Source organism: Hypomesus nipponensis, chromosome 18, assembly GCF_054491055.1.
Source record: "Hypomesus nipponensis isolate SF chromosome 18, ASM5449105v1, whole genome shotgun sequence".
NCBI lineage: Eukaryota > Metazoa > Chordata > Actinopteri > Osmeriformes > Osmeridae > Hypomesus > Hypomesus nipponensis.
In genome coordinates this window covers 7,293,662-7,316,609 of record NC_140378.1, presented here as the reverse complement: position 1 = coordinate 7,316,609, position 22,948 = coordinate 7,293,662, and the positions used below count along the sequence as shown (strand labels likewise).

The 22,948-nt window shown below is 44.0% G+C and overlaps 2 protein-coding genes across 6 annotated transcripts; one reads left to right on the top strand and one right to left on the bottom strand.

The window, feature by feature from the left end:
* The first annotated feature begins 577 nt into the window (after positions 1 to 577).
* On the top strand, positions 578 to 11,125 carry ada (adenosine deaminase). Of its 3 annotated transcripts, none has more exons than XM_084679301.1 (11): positions 578 to 790; positions 4,163 to 4,224; positions 4,526 to 4,651; positions 5,876 to 6,019; positions 6,221 to 6,336; positions 6,834 to 6,958; positions 8,307 to 8,378; positions 9,192 to 9,293; positions 9,683 to 9,750; positions 9,872 to 10,001; positions 10,159 to 11,125. In XM_084679301.1, the coding sequence occupies exons 1-11, from the start codon at positions 578 to 580 to the stop codon at positions 10,261 to 10,263; spliced, it is 1,263 nt and encodes a 420-aa protein (XP_084535427.1). In that variant the 3' UTR covers positions 10,264 to 11,125. The 3 variants fall into 3 exon arrangements, with proteins under 3 accessions (XP_084535427.1, XP_084535429.1, XP_084535428.1); XM_084679303.1 differs by having other exon boundaries at positions 658 to 790; positions 4,163 to 4,237; XM_084679302.1 differs by lacking the exon at positions 578 to 790 and adding an exon at positions 2,390 to 2,424 and having other exon boundaries at positions 4,163 to 4,237.
* Positions 11,126 to 11,584: 459 nt separating this feature from the next.
* On the bottom strand, positions 11,585 to 22,785 carry pkig (protein kinase (cAMP-dependent, catalytic) inhibitor gamma). 3 transcript variants are annotated; one of them, XM_084679305.1, is made up of 3 exons: positions 22,547 to 22,785; positions 12,655 to 12,836; positions 11,585 to 12,288 (listed from the first exon to the last, which is right to left on the bottom strand). In XM_084679305.1, exons 2-3 carry the CDS (start codon positions 12,806 to 12,808, stop codon positions 12,206 to 12,208), a joined length of 237 nt encoding a protein of 78 aa, XP_084535431.1. In that variant the 5' UTR covers positions 12,809 to 12,836; positions 22,547 to 22,785; the 3' UTR covers positions 11,585 to 12,205. The 3 variants fall into 3 exon arrangements, with proteins under 3 accessions (XP_084535431.1, XP_084535433.1, XP_084535434.1); XM_084679307.1 differs by lacking the exon at positions 22,547 to 22,785 and adding an exon at positions 19,677 to 19,839; XM_084679308.1 differs by lacking the exon at positions 22,547 to 22,785 and adding an exon at positions 16,397 to 16,659.
* Positions 22,786 to 22,948: the final 163 nt, after the last annotated feature.

Below are 22,948 nucleotides of genomic sequence, written 5' to 3'. Positions count from 1 at the left end.
GGCGACATGGGTGGCAGGGCATCGACACAGTGACGATCCAGGGGAGAAACCGAGTAGTGCAGCAACTATACACCGGCACACCTGAGACTGGGAAAGAAACCCAAGACCTGGCTATGCGCAGGGGAAAAAGTGAATGATAAGGTATTATACTGAGTAACATATGTAGCCTAGGCTATAATATACCATACTTTGTTGAACTATTTGTAAATGGTTGCATGCTCTATGACCTTTTCAATACAATTAAAGCAATGTCACTTCTAGCCTAAATGAGAACCGTATGGATGGCCAAAACTCTACAGGTCTACTACAAGTCCCACATTGAAGGATGTAGGCCTACTATTTTAACACCGCTCTCATAACCATAACGTGGACTTGAACAGACCTTATTAGTGAATTGCTAAACCTCTCAGCATATGGCAACAAAGCTTAACTGGTGCTGGTGACAGCGAGCCCGTCTAATCCTGTATTCCCCAGGCAGTTCTAATGGTGTACCGTAAAGGCAAAATTACAATGATTCAGGAGCCCGTTTTTATTTTGTTTTGTGACCGAAACTCGTGTTACAGGTGCAAGTGAAATTATGCTGTGGGTTGGACCAAGGGCGCGGCTAGTGCCGCTCGCTCAAATCATGTATATAATGACACCGCGAGCAAGGATTGGGTTAGACCGTCGGGGCTTCACCGGGAAAAGCTTGAAGTCGTTTTGTGTTCGCAACAGAAGCACTGGCCGTCAGTACTGCGCTTTCACTATGGCAGAACATTTCATAGATCAAGTAGCATTCAACAAGCCAAAGGTAAGTTGTATTTATTTGAATGGTACTCCGTTCATAGCCTATCATTCTGTCCAGCAAAGTGAGACATATATGAATTATAGGCTATAAAGCAAATATATTGGATAGCCTACTTCACACGTACCGAGTTATTGGCAACACAGGTTATTACAAAAATATAACACTTTGACTTGAATTGAAATGCATTAGAATTCTTCTATTTTATTTAAAAAGTGGTATAGGGTTATATCCTAGAGCGAATGTAGTGTGGTTTCGTTTTTAAAAACGGTCACTCCCCTACATAATGCAATATGGGTGAAATATGGGTTATATGGGTGAAAGACAATCAGACATGTAAGAAGGCAAACTATAGTAGATTACATGTCATCACCTGTATTCATCAAAACATGTTTAGTGATGCTAAAATTGTTTTACTAGTCCGTTTATTCCTAGTCAAAATAGACCTATTATGTTTTATGTATTTTATTTTAATTAGGTTATTCGTATCAAACATGCAAGGTTGGGTATATACATGTCTCAATGCTGCTATTGGGTAATTCCTTACAGTAGGCCTAAGTAGGCCCAGTTATGTCTTACATAATATGAACAGCGGCAGGATTCACTTTGAGACCATCCCCTTTAATTGGACCTCAGTTATTTGATGTGCAAAAATGTGCGATAAGTGTACTATCCAGACCAACCATATTTGAGCCAAAAACGCTCTAGGAATCTATTTAGTCAGAAGAGATTGTATTGGTGTAGGCCTACCTGGATTGGTATATGGGGATCGAGAGTCACGTTGCCAGAGCCTGTCCAACATATCTTCAAGCATACTGTATGGACAGGAAACCATAACCTTGAGTTATTTGGATAGCTGTTTCCTATAGAATGATGTCTTTAGTCAAAGGATGTGCTTTAAATGTAGGTCTAACTGTAACCTGGACAGTCTAAATAACTTGACAGATACAGTTGTGTAATCCATCTTATGCAGTTCAGGCACAAAGGCTTCCGTTTGGAAGGCAGGGACAAGGCAGAAACTCTCGTGTCAGCTTCTTTCCCTCACTGCTCGCTCAAGCTCCTCAGAAATATAGTGCCCTTTGGAGTCATAGCAACCATGTGTTAATATGCATGCCTTCAAGCTGATCACTGATAAAGGAGAAGTAATGGTAGTGTGTGTGTCAGTGTGTGTGTGTGTGTGTGTGTGTGTGTGTGTGTGTGTGTGTGTGTGTGTGTGTGTGTGTGTGTGTGTGTGTGTGTGTGTGTGGTATGTGCGGTGTGCTTGTGTGTGTCTGTGTAAGAATGTCACACACGGTTCTGTTTATTGCATTACACTGACAATGACTTTGCGAGAGGGATCGGAAAACAGAGATGGTCAGCCTTGACATTGACTCAGAAGGTAATCTCTTCATCAAAAATTTACGGATTCTCCATTTGCAGCCACAGTCAGTTACACACCAAAAGACATTCCCTGGCACGGGTTGTTTAATTGAAAGAAAATATTACTTCAATGAACAACAGAACGGATTCCATTGTTAAAAAGGTTCCTATGTGTAATTCATATTCAAACAAATCCCAGTGATTGGGTACATATATCTCTGGCTCAGTTAGAAGACATTATAAACAGTTACCGAGGATGAGATGTCTTATTTTTCACACAGGTACTGTACTGAAGACGAATGAGAAAGTAAAGCAGTAAAGCTGCGTGTCCAGCGGAGCGGGCGGCGCGTCGGCTTCCAATTAATTTACAATGAAACCGGGCGTGGAAGCTCCCACAAATGCCCTATGCGGGCGTCAATGCCCGGTTTCATTGACAATGAATTTGAAGCCGACGCGTCGCCCGCTCCGCTGTAGTGGACACGCAGCCAAGCTGTGTCTCATCTGATGTTCTGCAGAGCCGTGATGCTCATCTATGATCTCTCGGATATTTGCGAGTCTGAGAAAGTTTGCTTGTTTCAGGCATTTTAGAAACTTAAACAACAGCTGAATTATTTCCATTAGAACCAACTAACCGCCAAACCTTGTCTAGGAGAATTACGTTAGTGAGTACATGTAAGATGTTTCACAAAACAATTCCATTCCAATTCCCTGCCAAGCACATACCCGTGGTTTCTACCCATTCACATGGTAGAAAATGAAGAAGTTATCTTACAGTCATGTGAGTGAGCCTGTAGCTTGCAAAGTGTTTGCTGACAAATGAACTTTGGACTACTCGGCCAAGAGCTAAAGATGATGCTGCAGAAGTAGTGATTTCAGTCAGCATTTGGTGACTGTATTAGTGTCAGTTCTTATACAAACCGATCCAGACTGTCAGAGAAAGGACTGGGAGGTTCTTGTTTATACATACTTAACTATATCTTGTGTTTGACTCTCGCTCTCTTATTTCACTCTGTCTGATTTTCATGAGATGATAAATGGCTTCCTGTTTCCGGTCTGTACTGCTCCTGCTGCAGAAACACACAGATGTGGTCCGCACACAATCATTACTCAAGTATGGGAGATACATGTTGCGGGGTTGTAAAAGTTATAGTACAAAAACATCACATTCCTTCAGTTGATTACACGCAGTAAATAACACGATTATATCAATGGGTTACATGTGAGGCAAGTAACCTTGACATATAATATCCTGCAGGAAAGCCTCAAGCAGCTGTTGTCTCTGGTTTCATCATAGGCTATTGTTCATTTAAAGGGTTGTTTGTCACCTTGATTACAGTACGTTATGTCCTTCCTAAGCTAGGCTTAACTTGAGTTAGCATTATTGCCCAGACAATTACCACGTTCTGGGAACATGGTCAGGGACAGTTCGGCTTCTATCGTAATAGGGATTCAATGTTACACAGCACATAGACCATGCACAATAAGATCTTTTTATCAAGCTATTTTGTTACTCTTTTGTTGATCTTTTACATATCATGTGGTTCAGATGACCAAAACTGAGAGATGTGTGTGTTTTCTATTTGCGGGATAGTGGATAAGTTAACGGTTGAAAGAGAGGCTTGGATAACCAAAGGCAGGCAGGCTGGCTGGTCTCAGCTATTGGAGACGAGCTGGCAAGATTTAGCACTTTCATCTGTCAGTATAACTCACGGCTCTCTGAATTGGAATAAGGGCGACAGCACTTGCTCTCTTTTGAACCTTCTCTGGCATCCCTGGCCTTTTCATCGCTTGCTTTATGCCTAGTCATGCGGACCGCATTCGAGATGTAGCCATGGCCAACACATTGCACCACCAGTCCAGAAACTTCAAACAGACACACTGAGGTGGCTGCACTGTCATATAACAACATTCTGTCCGGTTGCAAATCTCAATGTCAAAGTCAAATCTGTGGGATTGAGGTCAAGGGTCGTCTGTAATTGTTCGGTATGGCTGTCATTGTGCTGTGTCTCTCCCCCACAGGTTGAGCTTCACGTGCACCTCGATGGAGCCATCAGAGTGCAAACCATCCTTGATGTGGCTGAGTATGTTGAAACAGTATGGAACTGACTTTCTGATTTGGATTTAATGGTCAATTTAAATTTTTATCTGTAGCTTTAGAACAGTGCTATTGCAGCATTTTAGCTTCAACCTTACTCTGAACTCGAACATCCTTGTTAAAGTATATACTAGAATATGGTTTCACAGGTTGTCACTAATTGTAAAGAGATGATTGTTCATGCAAAAAGGGCTTCGTTTTGGGCGACTGGCCTTTGGTCTCCTGGAACAGTTGGAATATTGTAGAAAAGCAAAGTAAACTAACTGACATCTTATCTCCCACTGCAGGCGTCGAGGGATCTCCCTGCCTGCGTCCACAGTAGAGGGCATGACACACCGATGTGTGGTTCACGAGCCTGTCAAAGAGTTCAAAGAGTTTCTGGAAAAGTTCAACGAGTATATGCACGTCATTGCGTAAGTGGGAGCTGCACCATGTAAAACCAACGTTGACATGCTTTTAGGGAAGGGTCAAAGGTCAGTTTGGTCAGAGAAGCGCACCGGTCAGGCAATGATGGCAACGGCAGATCTTCTGCTGAAGCTGGATGATCTTATCCTCAGTCATTCCACACTGCAAGCTTTTCTGTAACAGGTTGTGTCATGATGTCTAGTCGAGACAAGTTTCATCATGCACTGTAGAGGAACTGCTTGTTACAGTCATACTGCAGTCATACAGTAGGTGTGTCCTGTCAGATATTGCAACAGAGACCGTCAGGATGGGGCTTGTCCCCCTTCTATATGAACATTACCTGATAAACAATGTGTTTTTTGCCCCTTGCCAGTTTAGCTGCAGCCCATCATAGAAGTACTTCACTGGCTTGTCATGTCTGGCAGCAGCTGGCAGTTACTGTAGAATTAAGCGTTCTTTATCGAGGCCCTTGAAAGGCCTTGTTTGCATCCATAGCCTCCCCTGCAACAACACAGGGAACTTTCTAGCTGCGTTTGGTTCATGCAGGATTGTTGTGAGTTGGTGGATGAACATAGTGTTGGGGGTAGGATGAGAGATGGGAGGATGATGGAGGCGAGGGTAGAATGAGAGATGGGAGGATGATGGAGGCGAGGGTAGAATGAGAGAGGGGAGGATGATGGAGGCGAGGGTAGAATGAGAGATGGGAGGATGATGGAGGCGAGGGTAGAATGAGAGATGGGAGGATGATGGAGGCGAGGGTAGAATGAGAGAGGGGAGGATGATGGAGGCGAGGGTAGAATGAGAGATGGGAGGATGATGGAGGCGAGGGTAGAATGAGAGATGGGAGGATGATGGAGGCGAGGGTAGAATGAGAGAGGGGAGGATGACAGAGGGGAGGGTAGGATGAGAGAGGGGAGGATGAGTGTGGTTGGTGGATAGGACAGGCATTCAGGGCTCTAACTAGCATTCACGTCTAGTATAAATGCTGGAAGTGGTATTTACCATGTTGTGATGTTGTCAAGCCTAAAAAGCCTTAGAAGTAGGACATGGTTTAGAGGCTAGCCAGCCTAACTGAATTGAAGTTTTGAATATCCCTTTTGGTTAATACTTTAGGTTTATGTGAATCCGTACTGTGATCTTATAGCACAATTAAAGAAATAAAAGTGGAGTCTCAAGATGCAGTGGTAGATGAGCAGGATTACCCAATACATGCTGTTGAATTTCCTGGTCAGGGGAGACAGAGAAGCCATCAAGAGGATAGCCTATGAGTTTGTGGAGGACAAGGCCAAAGAAGGCGTGATCTACGTGGAGGTCCGATACAGCCCACACCTGCTGGCCAACTCTAAAGTGGACCCCATCCAGTGGAACCAGAAAGAGTAGGTTTTTGTGTGTTTAGAAGATACACTGTACACTGTACCTTACAGATATATAGACAATATTGACACTACTAGTTGACATGTATCAAAATAAAATTTTCAACACATTTTATGAACATATTCACATGCTGTGAAGATAACGTGCCATCCTCTAAACCTCTGTGCCCCCTCCCCCCTCCCACCCCCCTGTGCCTGCTCCAGGGGTGACGTGAGCCCAGACGAGGTGGTGCACCTGGTCAACCAGGGCCTCAGTGAAGGGGAAAAGGCCTTCAATATCAAAGCCAGGTCCATTCTGTGCTGCATGCGCCACATGCCAAGTAAATGCACTGTTCCCAGTCTGGAGTAGGCTCTACACTTCCACATAGGAGTCGCCTTTACTGTTGCTGGTAGCGGGATGCTGGGCCTGCAGCTTCCACTCAGAAGCACATAGCACTTACTCCCAACTACTATCAGCCTGTTATTGGCACGTAGCAGTGTCTATTTCCTACCAAACTACTGGACCAATTTGAAGGATTTGGGCAGGACTGTTTGGGAACCTTTCTATCCTTTATGAAACTATACTTGTTAATCACCATGCAGGCAGTAGAATGGGCTCCTATGTACGTGTGTTCATGTGTAGTACTGTGCTGTATCACTGGATGACCAATTGCAAAAGCACACTCATTATCTATTATAGTGACCATGGTCTCTCAAGTCAAATGTGTCCTTCAGACATTTTATCAATCATTTGGTTTTAAATTACTTCTTTCTGTACAGCCAAAGCAAAGTTATGTTATGGTTGCTATTTTCACCGAATTGTGTGTTTCTTTTGCAGACTGGTCCATGGAGGTGTTTGAGCTGTGTAAGAAGTATCGTAATGAGGGAGTGGTGGCCATAGACCTGGCAGGAGATGAATCTCTCAACTGTGAGGCCTACCCAGGCCACCGGATGGCCTTCGAGGTAACCTACAGCCTCTAACCTCTTACACCCAACTTCAACATACTGTGGCCCTTCACTTGACTGATACCACATGTGAGTGATGAAACCAGAGCAAGTATGGAGGTTCCAAAGGGTTACTACATTCCTAGAGTGAGAAATGTGAGCATGAGCCTGGGTGGAACAGATATTCTAAGGAGTACTCAGTAAAGCCCATATTTCTTGTATGTACCCAAGACAGAAAATAGATCTGTTGGGAACACTGGACTGAAAATTGTTGTCTGTTTTTCATCTAATTTAATGTAATATCATAGTCTCTAGCTCCCGGTGTTAGAGTAATCTGACTTCCATTTGCTGAACACGTCAAGTGGGGTGGAGTGACATGTGCTTTGTTAATGTGAGTTGTACATACTTGAAAGATTCTTCAAGTATGACTCTGGGGTTTCTGATAACAAAGTCAAAGTACAGTCAGTGTTTATTAGGCCTATTGCAGAACAGAGGCCATTAAAGACTCACTGTAGGTTGACTCACAAATGTATGTCTTATCATCGTCAGTCATTTACTATGCAGTGGTGACGGTCACAAATACACCACGCAGTTCAGAAGGTCACAAATACCACGACCAAGATGTTACCAACAAGGGAACACTGAACTCAATGATGACAGAGCTCTATGAGGTGCTTTATTTACTACATGTCAACGGTATTTATTGAGTACAAATTAGTGTTACATAAATGTTGAATCAAGCCACCCAGAAGTTGACAGATGTTAGGAAACCCAAGTTTATTGAGCTGTGAAAGGGAACACTGTCTTACTCATGGTTTATTCCAGATATATCTAAACACTTGTGCATTCATTAGATAGCATCTGACAAGGCCATGTGACCCATTCTGAGTAGTACACTGTTGTTCACTAAGAAAAACAACAGTGGGAATGATTCAAGGATTGAAGATGTTTGTACCATAATATAGTACATGTTGTCATGGTTATAACATCTGTTTCAATCATTAGTGTGACAAAGGGCAAAGTCTAAAATGGGAGTACAGGGACACTAGTTATGTTTACAGTGGACATTTAGACATGATCTCATGCTCACATATTCCAGAGAAGCCATGCTGGTTCTGCTAGGATAAAAAACATTGACAGATTTAAAAGGATTGAGAGATTATGTTCATCAGACACACTTGCATTCTTGACACCAGACACCGGATGTACTCACGGCATGCTGTGTATTGTTCTCATCACCTGTGTTACATGACTTTCTGTTGGAGACAATGAGAGGCTGCTCTGGTGGGGAGTGCTGACTGATGTGAAAGCCAGATGGGTGGCGTGTGTGTGTTGGTGATGCTGTTGTTCCCTGTGTTGTTCACAGGAAGCAGAGCGCTGTGGGATCCACAGGACTGTTCATGCAGGAGAAGTGGGACCATCCTCAGTCGTCAAAGAGGTCAGCTTCCCTCCCTCATTAATAAAGGGAAAAATATTAAAAACCAGTATTTGTAACCAACAACCAAAAATAACATAGGATTAATCATTCAAGAACATGAATCCTAGACTGACGTTGTCATACTCATAATTATAGTCAGAATATGAGTCTAAGAACTCTCCGTTGGGCTGTGAGTATGGGGAGTGTTTCAACCGAACTCGTAAAACAAATGCCTCTTTGCTCAATTGGATAGACCTACATCCAATCAGAGCGATGTAATATGTTGTTTGTTGAAAAACAAATTCAACCGAAGCGCTCTTTGGTGATGTGGTTGATTACGTTACTGTTGATCATCTGTCCATCATCGTATGAAGCCCGCCCTGACAATTTCATTGGTCTGAACAGCTCCTGTTCGGATATAGTTTTTCCCCAATCGAGCTTCCCCAGACCCAACTTCCCGACCAAATGTTTTTGTGGGCGGGGCTATATTGGGCTGGCAGCCAGGCTACATGAATCCTGTATGGCATCTATAATTTATTTATGGAGACAAAACATCATGGACAGATTACATTGTGAAGTATAATTTGCTCCCTGGAATGCTCCCTGGAATGCCTTTCCTGAAAGCAGCCATCGATCATGTGGCAACCAACTATGCAATCTAATACAGTGTGTGTCTTGTTTTTCATGTTTAGCACTTTCATGGGAGAATTTTGGCTTTAGCCTTGTGCATGATACATTTTGCATTTATAGCTCATACATTCAACTTTTATCCTAAGTGGCATATGGATGGTGCATAAGCAATATACAGAATATCAATCTGCTGTTTGCCCTCAGGCTGTAGAAGTTTTGAAGGCTGAGCGGATTGGGCATGGCTACAACACCAGTCAGGACGAAGGCTTGTACAAACAGCTCCTGGACCAGAACATGCACTTTGAGGTGTGGTTTGTAAATTAGATTATTGCGTATGTGTTTCTGCATTATTTATTTTAACTGAGGACATTGTGTAGAAACAGAAGTCTATATTATATTTCTCACCACAAACTAAAAACCCATCAAATCTGCTGCCCTGCTTCAGGATGTAATTAGATATTCATTATTTCAGATCATGTTGAAGTTTGTTTAATGTACTACACTGACCTCTAGTGGAGAGAATTCACATTTCATCTGTTCAAAAAACCATTGCAACAGTCTCTTTTGTGTCCCTGTCTGTGGAGATGACATGACCTGCAGCACTAGATCTAGAACCTGATCATTGTAAGGGAGCTCACATCACTATGAGATGGGTCTGTAGTGTACTCTCATGGTCGCTTCATGTGTGCTTTCAGACGTGTCCCATATCCAGTAAACTGACAGGAGCTTGCGACCCTGACTTCACCAAACATCCTATCATCAGGTGAATGATCACGTGCCAATGATTACTTTTATTGAACTTAACGTGACACATACAGTGCATACATCTAAAAGGTTTGTTTCATACCTTCTAAATTAAAAAGGTGGTTTCTTTGTGTTTGCAGGTTCAGGAAAGATAAGGCCAACATCTCTCTGAACACAGATGATCCATTGATCTTCAACTCCACCCTGGAACATGACTATGTCACAGTGCAGAAGTACATGGGATTCACCGAACAGGAATTCAAAGAACTGGTGAGACCAAAACACCCCCACGCCCAGTGACGCCCAGTCAATTACATTTGAGTAAATGTCTTCAATTCAAATGAGATCAAGTTGAACCACTTCACATTCCCAGCTATTCAGTGTGCGCACAGTGTGTACTCAAGCTGTGTCGTGTTCTGTCCTGTAGAACATCAACTCAGCAAAGTCCAGCTTCCTGCCTGAGAAGGAAAAGAAGGAGCTGGTCAACAAGCTGCACGAGGCCTACGGCATGGTGAAAGACACCGCATTTTGAAGGAATCAATGAAGAGAATGGAACAAACAACAAGAAACAAACCACTTAAACCCCCTACCACTCCCACCGGCAACAACACAATGTCTGTCTGTATATACTCCAGTACACACAGTATTATAGTATTGTGAAACAAATGTAATGGTTGTTGTGGTGGAGCAAATGCAGACTGTGTTTTGATTAAGTTGTGTTGGACGCACAGAGAAGCAGTAGCTTCAATAAGTTCTTCCTAAATAATCTGAATAGCGCCCGTATGTACAGTTTATTCAACAAATTACCCTCATATTAGAACTTTTACTATTAGAAAAGTTCAGGCGAATTTGATCCTTTTTTTAATTTACAAAAACGTCTTGATCCCTAATCTAAATGTTATGGTCACTGTGATCAAACTGCAGTGCAGGGAAGGACGAGCACTTAGCATCTATGATGCAAGAAATGTATTATATTATATTCATAGGGATTATTGCCACTGGAATTTAAAAGGTTATCTGTATCTATGAACCTATCATTTAATCCCCAGTTCTTGTTGTCTCCAGGAGGAAAGATGAACTGTTTACATTTGAAATGGGGGATGGATCAGGTGAAACAGCACGATACCAAATGTAGTACTGTGAACAGTAGGTGGCGCACTATTATCATGTTAACAGTGATGCCTACTGAATCGGTCCCACAGTTTGGAATGACAATGTCAAAGATATTTTATTCTAAAGAGGATCTCAAATTTAAACAGTACTATCCGAATTGTGATTTTATATTATTTCTCATTTTGCATTTTACTAACAGAAAACCATACTTTTGTACTCCTTTTGTGACAGAGAGAATGGCACATAAGCAAATCAAAACAATAAAATACTTTTGCATCTTTGACCATTTTCCTTTTCTTCATAAACGCCGGGGAAACGGCTTAAACATGATGAACCTCATTAGGTTTTATGTTAAGCACACAAACAGGCGATGGGCTTGCACTTAAAGCATTAGTTAAATTGAACGCAGTTTTGCTAAACAATATGCCTACTATTCTCCTTCATCCTGTTAATGGGAACCCAAGACCGCTCTGGGTCTAAATGTAAACAGTGACTTCCTGTGACCAGTCAAATGTACACACAGGCTACATTCAATAATATTTATGGTACTGCAAGCACTCAACTTTATACCTCTATTGGTCATGACTGCCTGGACAGTTACATCAGTCTGCAACCCCTTTTTACGTTTCCATTTTGTATTTTCAAGCCAATAGACGCATCTCTGTATTTGATTGATCTCGGTAGTTGACTGATTTCACTGAGCACTTGCATATCATGTGGCAAAAACACAACGGTTGGAATAGATTCATGTGTTTTATTACACAAAGAAGTTCCTTATACAAAGGTTTTACACTTTAAATAAATATGATCTCCCTACAGTACATTATACCTGCTAACTACATGTTACTGTAAAGGAAAAGGTCAAGAGGAAACGATAAATGATGAGCAGGTCACCATGCTCAAAAAGAAAGGACAAACAAAAAGGATTATGCATTCAGTACAGCTCCTCGTTATGGCGGTCTATATTAGATATGGGACGAGATGCCACAACATGGTCTAAATGTGTTGTATTCAATCAGTTCATCTCCAGTGACATGAATCTGGAGATCTGTGCTTTCTCACAGAGTATTGGGGAAAAACAATCTATCCTTCCATCCATAACCGCACCGCAGCAGTAACGGCACCTCTTCCGCAATCAGTTCCGCTAGAGTTCCGTCATCTTTAGTCCCCCGTGTATCTGGTTAAAGAGAGGCATGCATGTGGGCTGTCAGCAGGACGCTGGCTGGGCCACAGTGAGGGGAGAGGGCCTTGCTTCTGACTCAGAATGGGCTGGGAGAGGAGAAGGCATCCGTATAAGACAACAAAGATCCTCTCCTCTCTCTCTCTCCCTGCTCCATCTCCCCCTCCTCCGTGCCGAGGGTTTAGGACGGGTCCCCGTTCCCCTGGGCGTCTTGGCTGGCAGAGCTCTCTCCCTCGGGGGCCGGGGAGGGCCCAGGCTGCCCCTCTGAAACACATTGATAGGTCATCACTAACACACAGCTGTGCGTACACACACACACACACACACGCTGAGTGCACTTAATATAATAGAAGCTGAGAGGGTTGGCTTGCCTCTCAGAGGCTGTAAATCAGACAGAAGTCAGAGAAAGTGACAAGAACGCTGAGGAATGAAAAAAAAAAAAAAAAATACCGCACTTCCTTCCAGCGCATCATACTAATATTGAGGTTTTTCCATTTGCTCTTTGGGGGATTAAATTGTTATGAGGAGCAATCAAGCGCTAGGGTGTGCATTTAAGTCAACAGAAAGAGACAGGAGGGACAAAGGGGGTAACAGTTGTGGTGTGTGTATGTGTGTGTTGAAGAGGCTAACCTGCGCCAGCCTTCAGGTCCATCTCTGCCATGTCTTTGGTTAGTTCCGTGGCGCTCACTCCAGCCTCCTGTCCGGCAATGTCAGGTACTGCATTCCTGCGGCCGGTGCGATCACAGCTGATGAAGTCCGAGTACGACGTCTCCACGTCCATCATCTCCCCATGACCAGAGCTCTCATCACACCTGAAACCAGGGACGAGCACATGACGCAAACGACTTAACACGCATACTGAACATCGATGTTGAGCAACAAATCATACCAAACTAAACAATGGAATACAGAGATGTGGTAGGTTTCCACTGGCACAGTAGGAATTTATAATTGCCATTTCTATTTATGTGCATCAGCTAATGGAGCTGGCGTCTGTGCTAATTTACTGTCCTCATTACCACTGCAAAACAAAAACGCATTAATCTGCGACTGCTCAAAGCCCCCCCCCCCCCCCCTCGCCAGAACTTCACTTGCGTCACATCCCTCTTCCACCAGCACTTGGCCTGTCCAGAAACGACTGACACCGCAGGCCAGCCTGAAAGGGCCCAGTCTAGCCCAGAGTGCGTGGGATTGATCAGAGGGAACTAAAGTGTGTGCGCTGTGGACATTTAGATGACAGCCAGGGCACAGCCAACAGCACCGGAAAAGAGGGTTTCAAGCTCCCATTAGCTATTCATCCAGCCTCTGTCTTCTCTTCACTTCTCTCCACAGTCCATATTTAAATGGGTCATGGATCCTGCCAGCCAGCGAAACAGAAACAGCATACAGCTGGTGGTTCCTCAGAGAAAACAAACAGGGGAGGGAGAAAACCAAAAGGAGGGCTGCTCCAGAAAGAGAGAGAATCTGCTGCATTTTAAAAGTAGGACCAACGTCATGCTGTGACCAACAGATCAGGAAAAACTGTCATTTTCTGTTCTTGTCTTTGGTGTGGATGATTACATAGGCCTTTGCACTCGACCATAAGAGTGTGTGTGTGTTGTGTGCGTGCGTTACAACAACACACCGTACCTAAAACCTTTCCATTTCCTTTTGATAAAGTCTACGTCTCCAATGTAGAGCATGACAAATCCCTCAATGGCAGGGTCATGCCCATACAGCCACACATAACCCAGTTAACCCACTGCAGAAAACCCAGTTAGTACTTTACCGACAGATAGACTCAATGCCGAAACCAGAGGAAATCACTCGAAGGTGGAACGAGAGAAAGTTGGCAGGCTGTCTCTCCCAGGCATGCAACAGCAGTGGAATGGTGACCCAGGGCCGGCTACTTCCCAAGAACTTCCCCTCACATCACATTCCACAGCTATCAGTCAAAGGTCCCAGTATTGTGTTCTCTGAATGAGAGCACAATGCCAGACAGGAAATGCCCTGGGCCAGGTAGTAAGGGGGGCAGCTGTGTTGGTGCTATGCTGGAGATGGTGCAGAGAGATGAAATGGCAGGCAGATAGACAGACAGACCTGTGGGACACACAGACAGACAGACAGGCAGACAGACCTGTGGGACACACAGACAGGCAGCATGAACAGGCCCTCCCGTGAAATGTCACAATGGCTGTCGTCTTAGCCTGCGAGTTCCTGTCCAGAAAACACCTGGAACTCCTTCCACAGACCACACAAGCGTTCCACATCCACACTTACATTTTCCAGCAGACCCAACACCATCAGCAGTACAGTACGTCCTCCTCCATGGCATTGGACCAACTCCCAAGTCCACCTCTGCTGAACAGGGCTTGAAACATCCAAAAGGTTGAACAAGTGAAAGCAAGGTGAGCTGTAACCAGCAGCACTGCCTATGTCCCCAGACTGACATTCAGTTTGAACATGGCCGCTGGTCAACAGTGATAACCAAACAAGGCATGGGAGTGTAGGAGGGCTGTGTGGCTCCACCGTCTGCTCTGACAGACCAGTTGTTATCCGGTGCCTAACAACAGCGTATCGAGTCCTGACTAATTGCCAGTGTGTTGTTTAATTAGGCCTCTTCAGCCGACTTGCCCACACATGTGAGGATAAGCCAGGCCATGAGATCATTAGTGGGTTTCCATGGAGGGCCCCTGTGCTATGTCTCACCCATGTATATCCAGGTCGCACTCTGGCAGCATTTAGTAACATTGTTGCCTCTCGTCTTCCTTATCCCGATCATTTCATCTCAACCCACAGAACAGATGTTGGTTTTGGTCGTGGGTGTGTTTTCAGCCACTGACTGCACGTGAGCCAATAAGCCTGGCGTTCATGCAACCAAAACCAAAGGCATTTGAATAATGTAAAGTGACCTGCATAGAGGCATATTTTCTTCCTTCTAGAATGTTCTCTTACAAAAAGATCTCTATCATGGTCTGGTGACCATGTTTACTGATGCCATTTTAAAGCATCAGTGAACATACGAGCTAGACATAGGCCTCGCTTCAATGAAAAGTAATGACCTCTTGGAGCATGATGTCCAACCTCTAGTTTGCAGTTGTACAAGAGATCAGGCACAGGACCTCAATTCAGTTAAGTTAGGCTGCAGAGAAGTAGCAAGTCACAATAGAAACTCCTTTGCTCAGCCAGTGGCCCACTTAATAAATCTGGGCTCCTTATGTGCTGAAAGAGCAAAGTGTGTACGGAAGGAAACCCGACACAGCTGCAGCTGCAAACACCCACCAGAGGAAAAATGTCCCAGGTGTGCCTTTCCACTCCAGACAATAACCCCCCTCAACCCTCAGGAGGGATATCCCGACAGCTCAGGTCATCACATGAACCTGGTGTAGCCTCCTGTCGGGCTCATTCTGCTGCTTGTCCACAAGAGCGTGTTGTTCCAAACAGTAAACGGGGTGACTGATACTCTTTACCATCAAGTCTTCTGCCAGAGTCGACGCAGTAGATCCTTGACACGGACCTCGTCACACTGTCCACACACGAGATATCTCAACAATATCTCTCGGCAGAATCCTCTTGGCTTCACGTCCAGCCGAAGGCCAACTGAGATGGAGCCTTGATGGAGAGGAGTCACCCAAACCTGGACTTGGTCCCAGGGTTGGTGTGGTGAATGGATGCCGGGGCACGGCGACATGGAGAAGCAGCTCACGGTGACATGAGGAAGAAAAGCGCAGGAGACTCACGGAGGGAAGATGAGTCAGCGGTCGTGCTTTCACTGGGCCATTAAAGAGAGAGGCTCACTGCCATCCCATTGGACCCTGTCGAGCGTGATTTGTGTGTAATAAACTCACATTATCTGCAATAACCGGCACAAAGAAGCCTTCGTCGACCTCTCCAAGATCCATTAAGGCTGCCTCCCCCATCCAATTTCAAGTCGGTCAACTAATTTCACAGCGGTTATTGACAGAGAAGTGAAGTCTCCGTGTGATTGAATCCCACTCTCTCTTGTAGCAACAACACATCTTGCATGGCCCCTCTCGCTTGGATGACATGCTAATCTTTTCATTTTGCTGAGTGGCTTGGCTAAACGTTCAATAATTGTCTAATTACACCCAAGCATGTAATGTGTTATAGCAACAGTGAGGACATAAGAGGCTTTTCATAAGTGGTGTCGCAACAGCCAGACTTGAGCAATATGAGGAAGCCAGGCTATGAGACCAACAGAGCATGCATAGGAAACTGGTCTCTACTCTCTTCCTTATTGAAAAAAGGGAACGCTTTCCAATTCTGAGGAGAGCCCTCATAGTGAAACATGTGCCACCGGCTTCATTCACAAGTATCACACAAGACAAGCATTCAGGAGAGAGATAGAAAGGTTATAAGTGTTCCAGCTTACCAAAATAATCAGAACCGGTTAGCCATCTGCTGCTGTGTGTACACAACGCCAGCCCTACAGACAGCAGCCTGTGTGCGCAGACAGGCGTCCATTAAGACTTTCCAAAGATACGTTTTGCATATTGAGCAGCGGACCCCAGCACCTCAGATCCTTCCCCTAGTCTGAACACAGCCACATCAATGAGACTGTGGGTACTGACCATTTACATGATGTCAGCTGCTAGCTACCGGACAAGCGGCTCACTTAAAACACTGGTGAGGGAGTTGCATTTCCTCCTCAAGATTTGGCATTGTTGTTTTACACCGGTCTCCCTTTCAAATATATATATATTTTTTTTTTTTTTTTATGAGGTGAAGTCTATTCAGCACTGGTGGGTATGTGCCCCTTATATCCTTCCTCTTTTTATGAGGCCCCAGCTGGGTGTGAAGATTTAATTTCCCTTGGTGGGGTGTGTTTAACTTGCGAGCCAACTAGCAATTGCAGTTTCATTTGTCCTGACAAACATTCCCCTCACTGAAATAGGCAAGCTGGCCAAGCTTAACTTAGAATTAGTCACCAGGGTTTTTCCAACACCTCAGGGCTGCAATTGGCCCTGTTACTCTCATATGTAAATCTCTCAGATTGTTCCCTTGGGTTAAATACACTGGTTAGACTCTCCAATCAATCTTTCTTTCCTTCTTAGACTGGGGAGAAAACACAATGCTTGGATGACATCACTTAACTGTGATAACATCTTAAATTACCTTCTGAAGGATCTGCAATAAGGCTCTCAACCACCGCCGTTGAGGGCCAGTGGACTGATGAATAAAACAAGGAGTAGATGGGCCTACTCTTACTAAGCTAATGTGAAATCAAAAAACCCTCCAGACTGAATCATGCTGGTAGACAGAAGCAGAAGTGGCTCCACTTCACAGCTGACTAAACCCCTCAATGCTCATCCATTGACATTTGCATCTCATCTTAGATCATTCTGTGTTGGCAGCAGGAAGATATCCAGTGTGATGGACCATCTTCTTCAATCCCGAGGTACAAGGCAGGCACAGAACACAAGGCTGATTCAGCCCCTTCCTTGACTCTGTTCCTTGGGGCAGTTTTGCAATAATCCCTTTTAACCCTTGTGTTCTCCTCGGGTCATTCTGACCCATCAGTCATTGTGACCCACCGTTGTTTGCAACAACTTTACCGCATACTAAAACAAAATGAAGCATTTTCTTTTAATCGTTGGGCTGTCTCAGACCCCCCACATTGCGAAGGTGAAAAGAAAATTATTTTTATTTGCTTTTGTATAGGGTAAAATTGGGTAAACACAACGATGGTTCGTTATGAACCTTTTGGTCATGTGACCCGAAGGCAGCACAAGGGTTAAAGTCATGGTTACACTATGGTGAGGCTTGACTGATCCCAGGTCTGGGCATCTCCCCTCCCAGAGCGGGCAGTGGCCAGCTGCGGTTGGATGACATCATTAGGGCCTCACCCACTGACATGACTCAACACCACAGGAAGTGGTTTGACAACTCCCTGATATCTGGAAGGTCTAAATTACAGTAATATCCCAGCTTCAAATGAAAAGATCCACACAAGTTAAACTGGCTCAAACAGACATCACAGCAACAGCTGGGGACCTGTGAAGAACATGTTAAGAACTAAAATAAATTGCCTTTATAATGTTAGGTATAGTAAGGAATTTGCCCAACCAGCATTTTCCTAAAATATCCAGATGATACAAGACTATCATCTTTTTGTTTGCATCTTTGTTGTCATTTCAGTCTCTGTGGCACACAAACCAATTTAAAATGACAATGGTGTATCTGACACAAACATGACCATATGGGACAACGTCAGGTGACAAATCCCTAAGGGCAGTAACAGCAGCTGTGGTACCAATGTTTTGAGTAGGAGGTTTGTCTGTAAATGAGCTGAAATCAATCTTCTTTTACAGACTGCATTAAAGACAAGTAAATCGATGACCCTCCAACCCCCCTCCACTCGTCGAGACACATGAGAAAGAGGAGACTGTAGCAACATGCCAACATTCAGGGTAAGGAAATCCCCTCTGTGTCTGGGAAAGTGTGTGTGTGTGTGTGTCTGGTACTGTATGTGAAGACCAGTCAGCTGCACATCATTCATGACTGAGTCAGGGGCAGGTGGTTCAGCAGAGCTGACTGAGGTGCAAAAACAAACTCTGACCTCACAACTCTGACTTCTGTAAGACACACGTAGGTTAGGCCATCTGTTTGTTCTTAGACCACGTTTATCTACAAATACAAAGAAAAAAAATGAATACTGAAGAGTAGGATTAAAATTACATGCAAAGCTGTGGAGCCAAATTTACTAACACACAGACACACAGTTTCCAACCAAAGTAGCATGACGCTTCCTCGTGATGCAGAGTTCAGAGAACGAACAATGTCAGAGACGAGACATCCAACCCCGGACATGGAGTAAACCACTAATCAACCTGATCATAAATTCAGATACAGATATGCTCCTAAACCAATTAATTGTAACATTTAGTAATCCAATAAATTAATGTTTCACGGTCTTGTGTCAGGAAAATGCTAAAGGATAATGTTCCATCTCACACAGTTCTTCTTCAAACATTTACTGACACCATTTAATCTGTTGTATATTTGAAGCGAAACCCTAATTTATGGTTAAGTCAAGCGAACCGAGGGCACACGCTAAGGACAAGAGGTGATCGTAATTCTTCCCGGATCCAGGTTGATGGACTGGAAATATTTAGAGGTCTGTCTCGCAGATAGACTCTGGTTTTACTCTGCAGTCAGTCATAGACAGGTCCTACAGACCCGGCTGCCTGTCTTCCTTTCTGCCAACACACATAACAATATCAGACTTGACCAGGAACGGGTTGTTGGGTCGGCCTGTTTACACCCAGACAGTGGAGGCTGAACAGGACCACCAGAGTGCTCTACTGGGTGTACAGAGGAGGGAGGGAAGAAGATGAAGGAATGCATGCATGTTTATTATGGTTGTTAAATAAGCCAATCTATCACAGGCACCACCAGTTTGTGTGCGACTTCATAAAGAACTGAGCTGAAGCACTTTTGCTTATCCTAAATCCCAGAGTCAACTTAGGAGGCCGCTTTTTGAAACACCTGTCACATGGAATAGCACAACGCAAGCCAAACACGATACCCTCACCCCTCATGATCTCACACAGGCTGCATGCTGCACAACGCCATCCACGGCCCCAAGAAGAACGTCAAGATGTCAGCGCCAACCCAACCAAGATCATCGCAACCCCGTCTGGCATACAGACCTGATCAAACGCCATCCTTCTGCTTCCGTGGTGATTCAAGGGGACTGGTGAACAGGGTTGGGATTCCGACACGGATTCCTCCGTGCTGTGGGAGGGACTCTACAGGGGTCTGCTGAGGCTGCCCATGCAGCAATCCCACACAGCTGCATCACGCCTCTCCCCCACAAGTCTAAAAGGATGTGGGCGTTGTGTGATTCGATTTGCTGAGTTGAGGATTGAAGGCTCTGAAACATTTCCCATAAGCAAGCTTTAAAAAAGGAGCATAGGCCTTCATTACAGCGACAGGCAGCCGTTGACAGGAGCCAAAAAGCACAACAAACAACCACTATCCTGCTAAGGTCCAGAGTGAAGAGGACAATGGACATGCTTGATGTATCACTGTACACTACACAGATATGAACTGTACAAGCTGCTGTCTTTATCGAATGGCTGATCTTGAATTTCAAAGAAATATTAGGGACAGCGATCGTTCAGAGGCTTTTACTACATTCCATTTCCTTCAATAAAGGGAATCGACGTGGGAATGAACATAGTCAAGCCTAAGTGGTTGAACAGGAATTATGTGCATGGTGGAGGACTAATGGCTTCATCTGTTTAGGCCCAAACGCTGGGATGTTTGTTTTATAATCTACTCGACAGCAATGTGGAACATATAGGAAACACATATGGAATGGGAAAAACAGTTATTTAAGACTGTTGCTTAAAAAGATTCATTGCTGTCAATACCATGTATCTGCTTAAATCTACACAAAAATATCTACATCTCACCAGCCCTACTCTATGTATATACACAGTTTGTTTTATACGAGTACAGGTTTATGTTACAAAGTATGAGGGTGTAGTCTCTGTGTCACGTTAAACCCACATGTTTAATCATGAAAAGTAGATTTGTTGCCATGGCCAACCACGAGCTCCCGCCTGGGTCATTCAAAAGGCTGGGAGGGTGGTTGGCAGGCAGTCAAAGTTTGAAAGATAGAATGAAAGAGGGGATAAACAACCAAGGATGGATGGCAGTTGGGTTGCCCTTAGATTCCTGTGGGAGGTCAAATCAGATACTGTCTGGTTAAGGTGAAGGCTACGGTTCTTGAGACAGTTGTAGATAGATTAAATAAAAGTCAACACTAAACCCACCACTTGTCAGAAAATGTTTGGCCTTTCCCACAAAATGTTTTACTTGGCTTTACTTAAGTTTCAAAAAATGTAAATCCCCTTAGATTTAAATAACTGATCAACACCAACAATCACAGTCAGACCCCAACACAAAACTCATGTGACCCAAGCCGAAGGCTCAGAATAGCATCCAGCAATCTCCTTAGACCTTCTAGTCTATCATGTCTTTTGTGTTGTGCTGTTTTCGTTCTACCAGTTGGGTCACAAGAGACTGAGAGGAAGTGGCATCAACTCCTCAGGACCATGTGAGGGAGCTCAAAACAGAGCCCAGCAAAAGTCCTCGAGCAAACGACTACTGCAAGTCAATGTAGTAGAACGGGCAACAAACGCAGCCTACCAATACACACATAGCATCAGTGATTACAGAGAGGGTTGAAGACAGAAATAGAACGCAGATAAACGCAATCCGGATCGCTGTGGAAGCATTGCACTCCAGGAGAAAGCCAACAAAGTCATTTAGATAAAGCTAAAGGCCCAGTCTCGTGGAGAGTGTTAAAAACGCCTCAAATCTTAGTGTAACAGCTCTGCCATGTTGCGAGGAAGCTGTGACCTGAATCTGAAGCATGTCAAGGAGAAATGTATCAACACTCAAGACAAGAAGGCATGGTTTCCAAAGGAACGCTATGATGACCTCTGGAAATACCAGACCACAAACAACTGTGTATGTGTACCTACTGCTCCACATATGCCCTTCCCCCAATACACCCACACACACACACTTTTTTTCTCCCCTCACTCTCCCTCTTTAGATTGGCTCTTGAAACAGTGATATGGGGAGCCTAATGTTCTACTGCTAATCATGTTACTGTTGCCAGCTCTGGACAGCCGATAGGAAACCCTTTAACTGAAGTAGGGGAGGATGGTGTTTGTGCAGCAGTGCAGATAAGACCGTACTGGCGTGACTTCACAAATGATAACCCAACAGCACAAATCAGGTCAGAATGGACAACATGGTCTAACTTGCATTCACTCAATGGAAACAATGGCTGCTCTATAGAGTAATCTGGAATACACAGTTAAAATACTCAGTTCAGAGACAGTCAGGCTTGATTTGAATCAGGTGTATCTGTACTGGTCAGGATCATTGTTGATCTGCCAAAGGCTGAAGCTTCACACTGGAGGAGTGATGAACACATTTCAGACAGCTGGGTTTTTACAAGAACGTTAAATATCTTATGCATTGTAGGTCCTCAAAAAAAGCTTGGGAGACAAATGTTTTCATGCTTAAATGGTTTGTCGAGGGTATAACGTAGTGGTCAAACAGGGTTGCGATGAAACAGCTATGAGGGAGCAATGACAGCTGACAATTACACTGTAGTGTAGTCATATGATGTCTAGAGTATTGTGCATTAAACCATAATATAACTAATACGATGGTAGTAAAATGACTAGTTAAGCAGTTTGACAGTTCTGTCATCTATGAGAGTAAACATCTTTTTTTAATGCGTTTAGTACAGCAAAAGCTTAATGTTCCAAAAACTGATCAAATCGTGGAAATTGTTCCGTCACACCACACTGATTGGCAGAAGTAGATTTCACACTAAGATCCAGTGTTCTTTTGGAATACCACGGTCCGTTTCAATGCGCAATTCGAGCGCATTTTATACATGCCAGGCGAACAATCATAACAGACTTGTAATTTTTTCTTCATTACTTGCAACATTGTTACTGAAACAAAAATACATCGATCATTGACTAACCTTGGATCGCTCTCCTCTCGTATCCACTTGTTACAATTGAATGTCAACGTATAAAACACCAATTAAGTTTCTCGACTCAAAACCGATCAACTGCATGAAACCAATGCGCAATTTAACGGTGTTTGCCTGTTGGTTATTAAAAGTCTTTGCAAGCGAGCGGGAGAAAGGTACTCTTAACAACGTCGGGAAACAATGAAGGGAAAACAGCTGTTTCCAAAATGGAGTTAGCCTCCTCCAGCCAATCAGACTCCGTCTGGAGCTGGAGCATTCTCGCCTTAACTCTGCCTTTTCAAACATCAACCTCTAAACTCTATGATGACCAAAAACTCACAGAAAGCCTTTTTTTGTCGGACAGTGAAAATATATCTAAACATAATGTTTGCTCTGGAAATCAAGCATTAC